At 47.2% G+C, this 13,112-nt stretch overlaps 2 protein-coding genes across 2 annotated transcripts; one reads left to right on the plus strand and one right to left on the minus strand.

Annotated features, from left to right (window-relative positions):
* The first annotated feature begins 1,546 nt into the window (after positions 1 to 1,546).
* Positions 1,547 to 6,782, plus strand: LOC308140170 (uncharacterized protein). The gene is made up of 3 exons (XM_080509853.1): positions 1,547 to 1,682; positions 3,342 to 3,838; positions 4,818 to 6,782. The coding sequence occupies exons 2-3, from the start codon at positions 3,592 to 3,594 to the stop codon at positions 6,281 to 6,283; spliced, it is 1,713 nt and encodes a 570-aa protein (XP_080365979.1). The 5' UTR covers positions 1,547 to 1,682; positions 3,342 to 3,591; the 3' UTR covers positions 6,284 to 6,782.
* A 4,946-nt stretch (positions 6,783 to 11,728) lies between these two features.
* Positions 11,729 to 12,622, minus strand: hcar2 (hydroxycarboxylic acid receptor 2; the record flags this gene model as incomplete). Its single annotated transcript, XM_080509854.1, has 1 exon — positions 11,729 to 12,622. The coding sequence occupies one exon, from the start codon at positions 12,620 to 12,622 to the stop codon at positions 11,729 to 11,731; it is 894 nt and encodes a 297-aa protein (XP_080365980.1).
* Between the last annotated feature and the right edge of the window lie 490 nt (positions 12,623 to 13,112).

The raw sequence follows: 13,112 nt of genomic DNA on the forward strand, positions 1-13,112 counted from the left end.
GAATTGATTTGAAGGAAACCGGGTCGCCGCTGGATTCATCTGCGACAGACCTTCTAACTTTCTACATTTATTTTGCCGTTGCTGCTCCCAGACGTAGTAAAATTGTGGTTTTTTTGGTGAAAAATTTGAACATTTTCATCACATATGTTCCGCACCACAGAGGAAAAACGGCAAAGTTTAAACTGAAAGGTCATTCTGGGTCTATTTTCCCGGTTTGGGACGCTGGTGGTGAAGCGGGGCTGCAGGCGGCCCCCTGACCCACATGGAAAGAACCTATATGAGGATATATGTGCATATATGAAACATATAAGCAGTTTATATGCACATATATGACAATATATAGCCTGCATATAGGCAAAATGTAGGTGCATATATGTGAATATACAGGCCACATAGGCCTCCTGTACTGCTTCTTTATTTCCACACACACACACATAATATATATATATATACAGACATATATATACATATATATACATACATAATTATACATATATGTATATATATACATATATACACATACATGTATATGCATACATATATACACACACATACATATATATACACATATATATGTATGTATATATATACACACACACACATATATATATATATATACACACATACATACACACACACACATATATATATATATATATATATATATATAGCCTATATATCTCACTTTGGCAACTGTCATACATTATCAAGGCAATAACTAAGAACTAACTAAAAACCAATTATGCAAGAAGAGCATATAGGTACATATATGCACACATATATACGTGCATATATGTACCTGTATGCGTGTATATGTGTACACATATGTGCGTATATATGCACATATATGTGCATATATGCACATATATGTGCATGCATGCACATATAATATAGGAAAACGGCCAATTTTATATATGTCACACATATTAAAAACCTATATCAAAACCTATATTAAAACATATATGTTCATATAGGCTCTTTCCATGCGGGGAACTAAAAACGTGTTTGACTCCACCTGTGACCTCACGGCGCTGAGCTGCACGGAGGGAAGTGTGGCTCTCCGGTGGGACGTTTCCGGCGCGACGTTAAAGGAGAAGTTAAGCGAGGAGAAACTTTCTGAAAGAGGAACGGCGACGTGACGCGTCCAGTGAAAGTGGTGAGACGGCGAATGGATACGGGTAAACACGGAACGAGGCAACCAGCTGCACTTCGTCTTTCAACGTGACAACGGGCCGATTATCGGCAGAAGCAATGGTCTAAAATGTGAAGCGTGACTTACCGCCCCCCCCCTCTTCCTCCTCCTCCTCCTCCTCCTCCTCAGGGCCAGTGTTTGAGCTTTGAGGGGAAGCCTCACCGCTGTCAGACAGCTGTGCTGCCACACAGACGTGGAATCCTCAAGCCATCTACATTTGAAGCCTTCGAGTCTCCACACGCCTCGTCACGTCCTCTCCCCTTCTTCTTCTTCTTGTCCATCTTGGCTGAATGGATGGGGGTGACCCCCCCCCCCCCCCTCCCCCAAAGGAGAGTCGTGTGTCTCACCCCCGCCCCCCCTTCTCTTGCACGGCGGGATAGAAAGCTGCTGGCGAGGCGGGAGTGTGCGCCGCGATTGGCAGACGATTCAGGAAGAGCTCAAGGACACCTGAGAGGCGCCGGGCCACGCCCACCGGCCCTCGGGCATGCAGGTACGCAGGAAACGGGCGAGGTGAGGCGGGGGGGAGGGGCCTCGCTTCATTCCTGCAGATGGATGTGCTGAGAAAAAAAAACCAGAAGGCATCCACAAATCATCCGTCGTGTCGCGCAGGAGCAGAAAAACTTGCAAAACGTGTTTGGGGGGGTGAGAAAAAAAACTAGACGACATTTTTTCCCCCCACGAGGAATTTCATCTGATTACTTCTGAAAAATATTTAGATAGAAATTATTCAAGTTGTGCTGGAATTCAGATCAGATCACTTAAATTGTTGACACCTGACAACACGTTTACTTTTACATATATCCAGTCTCTTTTTATTTGTTAATGTGCGGAAAGAAGAGAAATTAAGGGGTTGTTTTCCACACAAAATACACTTAAAATACTGTAAAACCTGCAATGGATTATCCGAATTCTAAAAACGAGTCAAAACCAAACATTTCTAATCTGTGGGATATTTATGCAATTTGTTAAAATAGTCTCATGTCTGTTTTTAGGAAACCTGAAAAAGGCCTTTTGGTACTTATATGATGAAATTCCTGCAGATAAAGTTGGATTCTTGAAGCCGTTTTCCAATATTATCTATCTTTTCTCCCCCGAAGTGAATTGATTTTTAACACCAGTTTAAAAATGCCACTGTATTGAAGTAATTCCTTACTATCATGCAAACTGAGACGCTGGAAAGTTCTTCATTCAAATCATGTAAACATTTGGAATTTTTACGAAATTTAGCTAAATTACTCCATTTAACAACCATAAATGACTGAAACTCAAAAAACTTTTACGCGACGTTTTAAGTGAAAATGCATCCTATTTGCATCGATTATTGCGTAAACAGAGCTTTTGTCTTTCTGGCATAATCTAGTCCACATTTATTTCATTCTCATTTCTGAGATATGGACATTATATATTTTTATTTGATTGCAGGTCAGCTTTGAGTCATTTTAGCTTCGTAAAATCAACATCAGGATCATAAATATTAGTACATTAACACTCGATTTAAGTCTGTCTTAATAATAGTGAAATTTGAAGATCCATTGATTCAAGTTAATTGAGATTTTGAGTATTAGCAATGTGGGTAATAATAGAAATTAGATGCTGGACTAAGTTAAACTAACAGAAAAACTCCTTCACACTTTAAAATGTCAATTAAATTATATCAATGGAGTGCTGATCATTTTTACCATTTATGTCAGCGAAGTTTAAGGTTAATCTACTTACTAATGTGTCTGTGTTCAACATTATTCTTGTTAGTTAATAAAGATGTTTAAAAGAAATCTAAGCAGAATGTTTAAGCAGGATATTGAACATGATTACATTAGCCATTGTTAGCAACTAGCTTAGCACTAGTTAGGGTAATAATTAGCAATATAAAAGGGAGTTGCCCACTTATATTGTTGTTTGTTTTGGTTTTTCGGAGCTGTAATACTTTAAAATTAGCTGTATTTTCGGTAAAGTGGTCAATTCCCGACTTTAGTAAACTAGTAACCCGTTAGCATCAAATGACGGCTCGTGGCTAAATGTTAGCATTACTTAGCAGATACGTGAATGGAGCCTATTGGCCACTAATAGCCGATTCACGACAACGACTGCGGCTTCGTGAAAACTGTGTGGAACAAAAAATTATGTTTGTGTGTAATTATTTTTAAAACAGATAATTGAAGAAGGTAAAGTGTGCCAACCTGACCGCCGTCCTCCAGACCAGCAGGGGCGCTGCAGACCGTTCTCACCGCCCTCTGACGTCACTTCCCCGGTCCGCTTTGTTTTGTTCCGCACACGGCAGCACGGATACACACACACTCATACACATTCATAACACTGTATTTTCTTTATAATCCGGGAGATTGTTTTTTTTAACACCCGTGTGTGTCCGGACAGGTGACGCCTGGCCGCCTCAGCCCAGCATGGCTCAGTCCGCTGACCCGACGGTCTTCCTGGAGTCTTCCCTCAATGACATCTTTAAAGCCACAGTCGGCGACATCCTGGCCTCGGTGGAGCGGACCGTGTCCGAGTACCGGGGCACCATCCGCAGGATGGAGGCCGAGTACCGGGGAACCATCCAGAGGATGGAGAACGAGTACCGGGGCACTATCCGCAGGATGGAGACCGAGAACGAGGGCCTGAAGCGGCTGTTGTTTGCCGAATCCAGAGGTACGGTGGCCCCCGAGGGACACCCGAGGTCCTATGCGGCTCTTTGTTTACTTTTCGAGGGCTCCCGATCTCCTCATCAAATAAAGCCGTTTCTGCCCTCCTTTCACCAAATAAAATACTTTTTTCGTATTTGGCTGAGAAGCTGTGGTTTTGCCGTCAGCTGGCTTGTGTTTGTGATGCATTTATATGAATTAAACCAACACCTTGACTCTTTAAACTGCAATGAGATAATTAAAGAGGGTAAACGGATGTCACTTTTAAAAGTAGGTTACAATATTAATCACATGCACCTTGAAAGGTTTATTTCTTGAAAACACTTTGAGGTTTCGTGTCCCGCTTCAAGGACAGTTGAAGTTGGGGACGAAGGTGAGATCAAAGCCGTGTACAAAGTCAAATAAAATATTTCGACACTCAAAGTCTTTCTTTTATGCTTTATCGATTTTTGCTTAAAAATAATTCTAATACAATATGAGTCCAAGAATATTACAGAATAAACATTTTAAGGTTTTGGTTTTTTTTTAAACATTTTTATAAAACATTCATTACAGTACATTGGAATTTAGACACTAGAGAGTTAAAGCATATTGCAAGACTTTTTATGTTTTTTTTTAATTCACTTTATATCGATATATCTCATAGAAATATCATATTAGAACATTAGTTAGGTTAAAATTTGTTCATAGATGGAACAGAAGGCTATAACTGCTGACTTTGAAGTTTTGACATTTGATAATCACTCTCTGGAGTTAATTATTTAAAATTTGGTTTCAATGAGTGTCCTTCAGATGAGACTTGTTAAACACGAGGCAAATTGTCAAAGTTTCTAAATAAAAGCACTGATTTTTTGAACTGAAATGCATTTGACGCTCCTGCTTTAGACATGTTTCTGTCCATAATTGTTTAACATCCTTTATGGGACGATCGCTAAAAAACTTTGATCTCATCTGATCGTATGATCTTCCCTCTTATGTCGTCACAGAAGAAGACGACCCCGAGGCGAACGTCCGTCCCGTCGCCGTGTCGATCTGCAGCAGCGACAGGAAGAGCTGCAGGAGGAAGGGTCAAGGCAGAGCGAGGGAGGGCGTGGCGTCGCCCGCCTCCGTCCGGCCGCAGAGCGACGGGGCGGCGGGACGGCCGCGCGCGAAGGCGTCGGACATCGACAGGAGCTCCCCGACGTCTGTGAAGGCAGAGCCCGACCCGGAGGAAGGCGTGGCTATGGACCTGTCCCAGCCGTCGGCGGGGCTCAACCTCACCTTGAAATGCGTCAAGGCGGAGAGCTCGGACGCGTTCACGCCGCCACCGCTGTCGTCTTCTGGCTCCACGTGCGACGAGATCAAAGTGGCGGTGGTTTCAGAGAGCCTGGCGGAGGACGGACGGCGTATTAAAACCGAAGAGGAGGAGCAGGACGGCGGCGCCAATCAAGAGCTGAAGTACGTGTTGAGGTTTTACTCCGAGCCCACGGCGGATCCCGAAGCCGTCGGCGTGCAGGTGGAGGAGCCGGAAGCGGCGACGCCGACCGGCGACTCCCTGCTGCGCTGCCCCTCCTGCCCCAGGACGTTCGGCCGGGCGACGTCGCTCGGCCTCCACCTCAAGACGCACGCCGGCGGCGGCGGCGGCGACAAGGCTCACAGCTGCGGCCACTGCGGGAAGCGCTTCGGCCGCGCCGACCTCCTCAAGTCCCACCGCCGCACGCACACGGGCGAGCGGCCCTTCGGCTGCGACGTCTGCGGCAAGACGTACGCCCACCCCAGCCAGCTGCGCATCCACAGGCGCGCCCACACGGGCGAGAAGCCGTACGCCTGCCCGCACTGCGGCAAGCGCTTCAGCGAGCACAACCAGCTGAAGGTGCACCTGCGCACGCACACCGGCGAGCGGCCCTACGGCTGCGGGGCGTGCGGCAAGGCCTTCAGCAACGCGGGCAACCTGCGCATCCACGAGCGCATCCACACGGGCGAGAAGCCGTACTGCTGCGCGCAGTGCGGCAAGCGCTTCAACGGCCTGGGCGACCTGAAGACGCACTACCGCGTCCACACCGGCGAGCGGCCGTACTGCTGCCAGCTGTGCCGGAAGACCTTCAGCCAGGCGGGCCACCTCACCATCCACATGCGCATGCACACGGGCGAGCGGCCGTACGGCTGCGGCGAGTGCGGCAAGCGCTTCACGGTGGCGAGCAGCCTCAAGCTGCACCGGCGCACGCACACCGGCGAGAAGGAGTACGGCTGCTCCCGCTGCGGCAAGAGCTTCAGCCGGGCGGGGCACCTGAAGAGGCACGAGCTGGTCCACACCAAGGAGAGGCTCTTCCTCTGCAGCCGCTGCGGCAAGACGTACACGGACCAGTCGTCGCTCAGGAAGCACCTGAAGGTGCACAAGGCGCCGGGCGAGGGCGAGGGCGACGGCGCCGCCGACGCGTCGGGAGATTTCTGCTTTGTGGCTCCGCAGCAGTGAAGCTTTTTCTCCAAAAAACCCCCGACGAGCGGCGGCGAGTTCGTCGGCCTCGAGTTAAACGGTCCCACATTGTGCGAAATTCACCCTTGTGATTGTTTTCCCAACATCAATGCATCGTTTTTGGCGAACGTGCGCTCATACAGGCGAATCAGAGATTTGCCTTTGTGACATCATAAAGGGAGATAGCCCCTCCCACAAGTGGATGAAAGCGCACAGATTCAAGGCGAAATGGAATGTTGTTGGACGTCCGACGCCCACGTGAAATTGTTGAAAAAGTGTTTAATGTGGGAGCTTTAAAATGATTCTACCAAACTACTTCTCGTCTTTACTGCGGTTCAGTCGGTGGAAATATTTAATACTGTACAATTAACGACAAGCTCCCCACATTTCTCATAATAAACGCAAACGACTGTTTTAAGTAGCAACTGAATGAACTTTTTTTTAATTTATTTTTTATTTATTCACCAAGACGGTCGAGTTCCGAGTTTTAAAAGTGCAATTGTATGAAAGTGAATGTTTTGTCGAAGTCCTCGTTCATTATGACTCAATTCCTCGTTTCAAATGTCGACCGTCCTGTAAAGAATTAAAAAAAAAAAAAAAAAACAGGTATTATTTAGCTTAAATGTAAATCGATACAGAAGCATATTGAAGTCACGTGAAAAAATAAGAATAGACTAGAATTAAAAAAACAAAAACAAACTTTGACTCAGTTTTTCTGAATTTCTGAGATAATTATCTCATAATTATGAGATTGAGAGTTTTAAATAATGTTTTTTTTTTTGCATTTAAAGTTGATTCACATTAATCCCACAAAATGTGTTTGTGCAATATACTGAACTCTAAATGTGATTTATAAATTTTATTCAGAATAACTTCACGTCCTACAAAAAGGACCATCCAGTTAAAAAAAAAAATTAATTCGGCCACTCAGTATTTAAATCCTAAAAATATTGAAGCCAAACTGTATTTTCTTTAACTGCTTAACTGACAAAAATTGGACTTTTTGTTGAAACATTAACTCAGAATAACGTCACTTCCTCTGGGAGGTTAAAACAAGTTTTTAATGTTTCCATTTGATGCACATTCTCTCAAGTTTGTGACACAGTGAAATCAAAATTCATCATATAAATACGAAAACCAAAGGATTCCCACGTTGCTTCTGTTAAAACCTTCAGCTGATAATACAGAAGCATTGAAGTACATCATCTCTTCAACGTGTAATTCATGAAAATATTGAAATACACTGAAAGCAAAATGTATTTTCTGGAGCTGGCTCTTAAGTTTTATAACAAAAATAAAATGATATAATTCACAATGCGCTCCAACGGTATAAATTATTAAATGAGAGAAGTTGTAATATTTCAGTTATGTCGTTGAATTTGTGAGTTTGAAGACGGATCCCCAGAAAAGTTGTTCGTTTCCACGGTAACGGCAGAAATGCTGAAAACGGTGTCGTTTCCATGTTGGGCCACCAGTGGGTGCTGTTGCTCTTTTTTTTTCTTTCAGTGGCTCTTGAGCACCGTTACCGTGGAAATGGACACACAAAACACACGTTTTTTTTAAAAGTTAGGTCGTGTAAACAGAACCTCAATGTTTTACGTACATCAATTAAAAAAAAACAACTTACAACTTTATGAAAATGCTTCTATTCCTAATCTGCACATATTTGATGCTGTAATATAGCTTTAAATATTCAGAGTCTGACCCACTGGACGGATGTATTTATGTGACGGTGAAAATAATATTAGAGCAGATATTCAACCGGCTTTTCAAATGTGTATTTAAAACAATTCTCAGCAAACAGGAAGTTTCAAGCAGTGGCTGTCAAAGTGTAGAAGAAGAACGTCCATGAAATATAGTTCACGTGTTTTTTTCTCTATATAAAATGATTTAACTATAATTAAGCCTATATGTGTCATTCTTCTATTTATTTAGTGGTTTAAAAGTGTATTTATTACACTTTGCAGCAATTTTTTAATAAATATTTAATGTATTTCTTTTAGTCTGACCACGCCCACCCAGGCCCCGCCCACCAAATGACCCCGCCCACTCAACACTTTGACGACCGCTGCTTCACTCTTTTCTTTGTTTGCTAAAAACAACCAGAACAAACCATATTTAACTGCTGCGAGAGGTTTGTTGTGAGGTTTTGTGTCTAAAATAAAATGAAAATGTAACCAGAAAGAATGTTGTTGGGTTTTTTTTTTAATCTGTTTATTTGACTTTTTTTATTTTTTTTACAAATTTCAGTGACGCCGCCGTGACTTTTCACTGCATTTCGCAGCAGAATGCTTCATTAAACTTGACTTCCTGTTGAGATTGTCGTCGTTTTCACTCGTAATTGTTTTTTGGTGAAACTATAGACATTTTCATCGCGTGTACTCTGGAGCACAACAAAAACTCAACTTTCAAGTTCACACGTTCTCAGTAAAGTTTGCAGAAGTTAATACAGACTCGTTTAGGGAGGCACTGATTTGACTTTATATCTTTAGGTGGAATTGTTTTACCCAATTTAGCCAAATTATAAGTTCTGTGAAAAATAACAGTGGATCCGATTCTCTTCAATAAGAAGAGAACAACGTGTTACATTGTTAAACATGTTAAAATAAGCCTGCACGCCGCTCTACTGGGATTATGTCCTTCTCCTCTACTGGATTTACGTCTCTCCGCTCTATTGGGTTTATGTCTCGCCGCTCTATTTGGATTGCGCCGCTCTACTAAGTTTGTTTCACCGCTCTATTGGGTTTACGTCCCGCTGCTTTATAGGGTTTGCATCTTGCCGTTCTACTAGGTTTATGACTAACCGCTCTATTTTGATTGCACTGCTCTACTAAGTTTGTCTCGCCGCTCTATTAGGTTTACGTCTCGCCGCTCTACTAGGTTTACGTCCCGCCGTTCTACTAGGTTTATGTCTCGCCGCTCTATTTGGATTGCACCGCTCTACTAAGTTTGTTTCGCCGCTCTACTGGGTTTACATCCCGCCGCTCTACTAGGTTTACGTCTCGCCGCTCTACTAGGTTTACGTCTCGCCGCTCTACTAGGTTTACGTCCCGCCGCTCTACTAGGTTTACGTCTCGCCGCTCTACTAGGTTTACATCCCGCCGCTCTACTAGGTTTACGTCCCGCCGTTCTACGAGGTTTATGTCTCGCCGCTCTATTTGGATTGCACCGCTCTACTAAGTTTGTTTCGCCGCTCTACTGGGTTTACATCCCGCCGCTCTACTAGGTTTACGTCTCGCCGCTCCACTAGGTTTACGTCTCGCCGCTCTACTAGGTTTACATCCCGCCGCTCTACTAGGTTTACGTCTCGCCGCTCCACTAGGTTTACGTCTCGCCGCTCTACTAGGTTTACATCCCGCCGCTCTACTAGGTTTACGTCCCGCCGCTCTACTAGGTTTACGTCTCGCCGCTCTACTAGGTTTATGTCCCACCGTTCTACGAGGTTTACGTCTCGCGCTCTACTAGGTTTACGTCTCGCCGCTCTACTAGGTTTACATCCCGCCGCTCTACTAGGTTTACGTCTCGCCGCTCTACTAGGTTTACATCCCGCCGCTCTACTAGGTTTACGTCTCGCCGCTCTACTAGGTTTACGTCTCGCCGCTCTACTAGGTTTACGTCCCGCCGCTCTACTAGGTTTACGTCTCGCCGCTCTACTAGGTTTACGTCTCGCCGCTCTACTAGGTTTACATCCCGCCGCTCTACTAGGTTTACATCCCGCCGCTCTACTAGGTTTATGTCTCGCCGCTCTACTAGGTTTATGTCCCACCGTTCTACGAGGTTTACGTCTCGCGCTCTACTAGGTTTACGTCTCGCCGCTCTATTTGGATTGCACCGCTCTACTAAGTTTGTTTCGCCGCTCTACTGGGTTTACATCCCGCCGCTCTACTAGGTTTACATCCCGCCGCTCTACTAGGTTTACGTCCCGCCGCTCTACTAGGTTTACGTCTCGCCGCTCTACTAGGTTTACGTCTCGCCGCTCTACTAGGTTTATGTCCCGCCGTTCTACGAGGTTTACGTCTCGCGCTCTACTAGGTTTACGTCTCGCCGCTCTACTAGGTTTACGTCTCGCCGCTCTACTAGGTTCACGTCTCGCCGCTCTACTAGGTTCACGTCTCGCCGCTCTACTAGGTTTATGTCTCGCCGCTCTACTAGGTTTACGTCCCGCCGCTCTACTAGGTTTACGTCCCGCCGCTCTACTAGGTTTACGTCTCGCCGCTCTATTTGGATTGCACCGCTCTACTAAGTTTGTTTCGCCGCTCTACTGGGTTTACATCCCGCCGCTCTACTAGGTTTACATCCCGCCGCTCTACTAGGTTTACGTCCCGCCGCTCTACTAGGTTTACGTCTCGCCGCTCTACTAGGTTTACGTCTCGCCGCTCTACTAGGTTTATGTCCCGCCGTTCTACGAGGTTTACGTCTCGCGCTCTACTAGGTTTACGTCTCGCCGCTCTACTAGGTTTACGTCTCGCCGCTCTACTAGGTTCACGTCTCGCCGCTCTACTAGGTTCACGTCTCGCCGCTCTACTAGGTTTATGTCTCGCCGCTCTACTAGGTTTACGTCCCGCCGCTCTACTAGGTTTACGTCTCAACGCTCTACTAGGTTTACGTCTGGCCGCTCTACTAGGTTTACGTCTGGCCGCTCTACTAGGTTTACGTCCGGCCGCTCTACTAGGTTTACGTCTCGCCGCTCTACTAGGTTTACGTCTCGCCGCTCTACTAGGTTTACGTCCGGCCGCTCTACTAGGTTTACGTCCGGCCGCTCTACTAGGTTTACGTCTCGCCGCTCTACTAGGTTTACGTCTCGCCGCTCTACTAGGTTTACGTCCGGCCGCTCTACTAGGTTTACGTCCGGCCGCTCTACTAGGTTTACGTCCGGCCGCTCTACTAGGTTTACGTCTGGCCGCTCTACTAGGTTTACGTCCGGCCGCTCTACTAGGTTTACGTCCGGCCGCTCTACTAGGTTTACGTCCGGCCGCTCTACTAGGTTTACGTCTCGCCGCTCTACTAGGTTTACGTCTCGCCGCTCTACTAGGTTTACGTCTCGCCGCTCTACTAGGTTTATGTCTCGCCACTCTACTAGGTTTACATCCCGCCGCTCTACTAGGTTTACGTCTCGTCGCTCTACTGGGTTTACGTCTCGTCGCTCTACTGGGTTTATGTCTCGCCGCTCTATTTGGATTGCACCGCTCTACTAAGTTTGTTTCACCGCTCTATTGGGTTTGCATCTTGCTGCTCTATGGGGTTTATGTCTCACCGCTCTACGAGGTTTACGTCTCGCGCTCTACTAGGTTTACGTCCCGTCGCTCTACGGGGTTTATGTATTGGCCACTCTATTAGGATTGCACCACTCTACTAGGTTTACGTCTCACCGCTCTACTAGGTTTACGTCTCGCCGCTCTACTAGGTTTACGTCTCGCCGCTCTACTGCGTGGGCGTCTCGCCGCCCTACTGCATGGGCGTCTCGCCGCCCCGGCAGCAGCCGCCCGGCAGCTTCTCCTTGGACAGGTAGAGCAGCGGCTGGATGGAGCTGCTGAAGTCCATCAGGCCGAAGGCCACGTAGTGGACGTAGCAGCGGAAGACGTCGGGGGAGAAGTACTCCTGGAAGGGGAACAGCGCCACCGGGGGGAAGTAGTTGAACAGGATGATGGCGAGGATGACGAGGACCACCTTGAAGGCCCTCTTCTTCACCGGGTGCATCTCGTCGCGGCCGGGCCCGGACTGCCGCAGCGCCCACAGGATGGCGATGTTGCAGAAGACCATGAAGGCGAAGGCGGCGAGGATCATGGCCGTGAAGACCTTCTCGAAGTTGGCGATGTTGCCCGCGCACTTGGCGGCGGCGTAGGCCAGCGTCACCAGCCACACCACCATGGCGAGGACGGCGCGGTGCCGGCGGTCCTTCAGCTCGGTGAAGGTGATGGGGTGCACCACCGCCACGTAGCGGTCCAGGCAGATGCAGGACAGGAAGAGCGGCGAGGAGTCCTTCATGCCGTAGAAGAAGCGCAGGACGTACCAGGTGCTGCTGCTGGCGAGGAAGACGATGTTGGCCAGCTCCAGCGGCGGGATGAGGCAGAAGAGCACGTCCAGCACCGCCAGCTGCAGGATGAAGATGTCGGAGGTGGAGGAGTCGCCCTTGTTGCGGCGGATGAGCCACAGCACCATGAGGTTGGCCGGGACGCCCAGGCACATGTTGGCGAACTGGAGGCCCAGGTACCAGATGATGACGGCCGGCGTGTCCCGGCACTGCCAGTACACCGTCTGCTCGGTGGCGGCGGCGCCGCTGTTGTTCGCCGGCCGGTGGGAGACGAAGAGCACCGAGGAGTTGACGTAGAAGACCTCCATGGCCGGCCCGACCGGAGACCTGCCGGGAAAAGACCAACGGTCAACCGACTGGTTGGGGAAGTACTTGCCTACTATTTAATCTTTTACGGGTAAAAGTGAATAGAATATCGTCTTTACTTCGTCTCGAGGACACGAGAAGGCTCAGGCGACTCCAACCACCACGGAAATATCGGCATAAAATATCGAAGAACTCAGAAAAGGTTAAATATAACATGAAGGTAAAATATTTTTTTCTCCCAAAAACCTCCGTCACTATGAACTCTGCTCAACACGAGGCTTCAGGGCGTGTAGTAACCACGCCAGGCCTTTAGGGGCGCTGTGACTCACCAATCATACCAAAGACGCAGAAGACGACAGAGCACATAGAAATTTAGAAGTAGATTCCTGCTGATAACTCTACTTCTATAGGTCTATGGCCCTGCTCCTCCGGCTGCTGGCGTCAGTCGCTTCTAGTTCTATAGGTCTATGGCCCTGCTCCTCCTCCTGCTGC

This window comes from Blennius ocellaris (assembly GCF_963422515.1).
Source record: "Blennius ocellaris genome assembly, chromosome: 15".
Lineage (NCBI taxonomy): Eukaryota > Metazoa > Chordata > Actinopteri > Blenniiformes > Blenniidae > Blennius > Blennius ocellaris.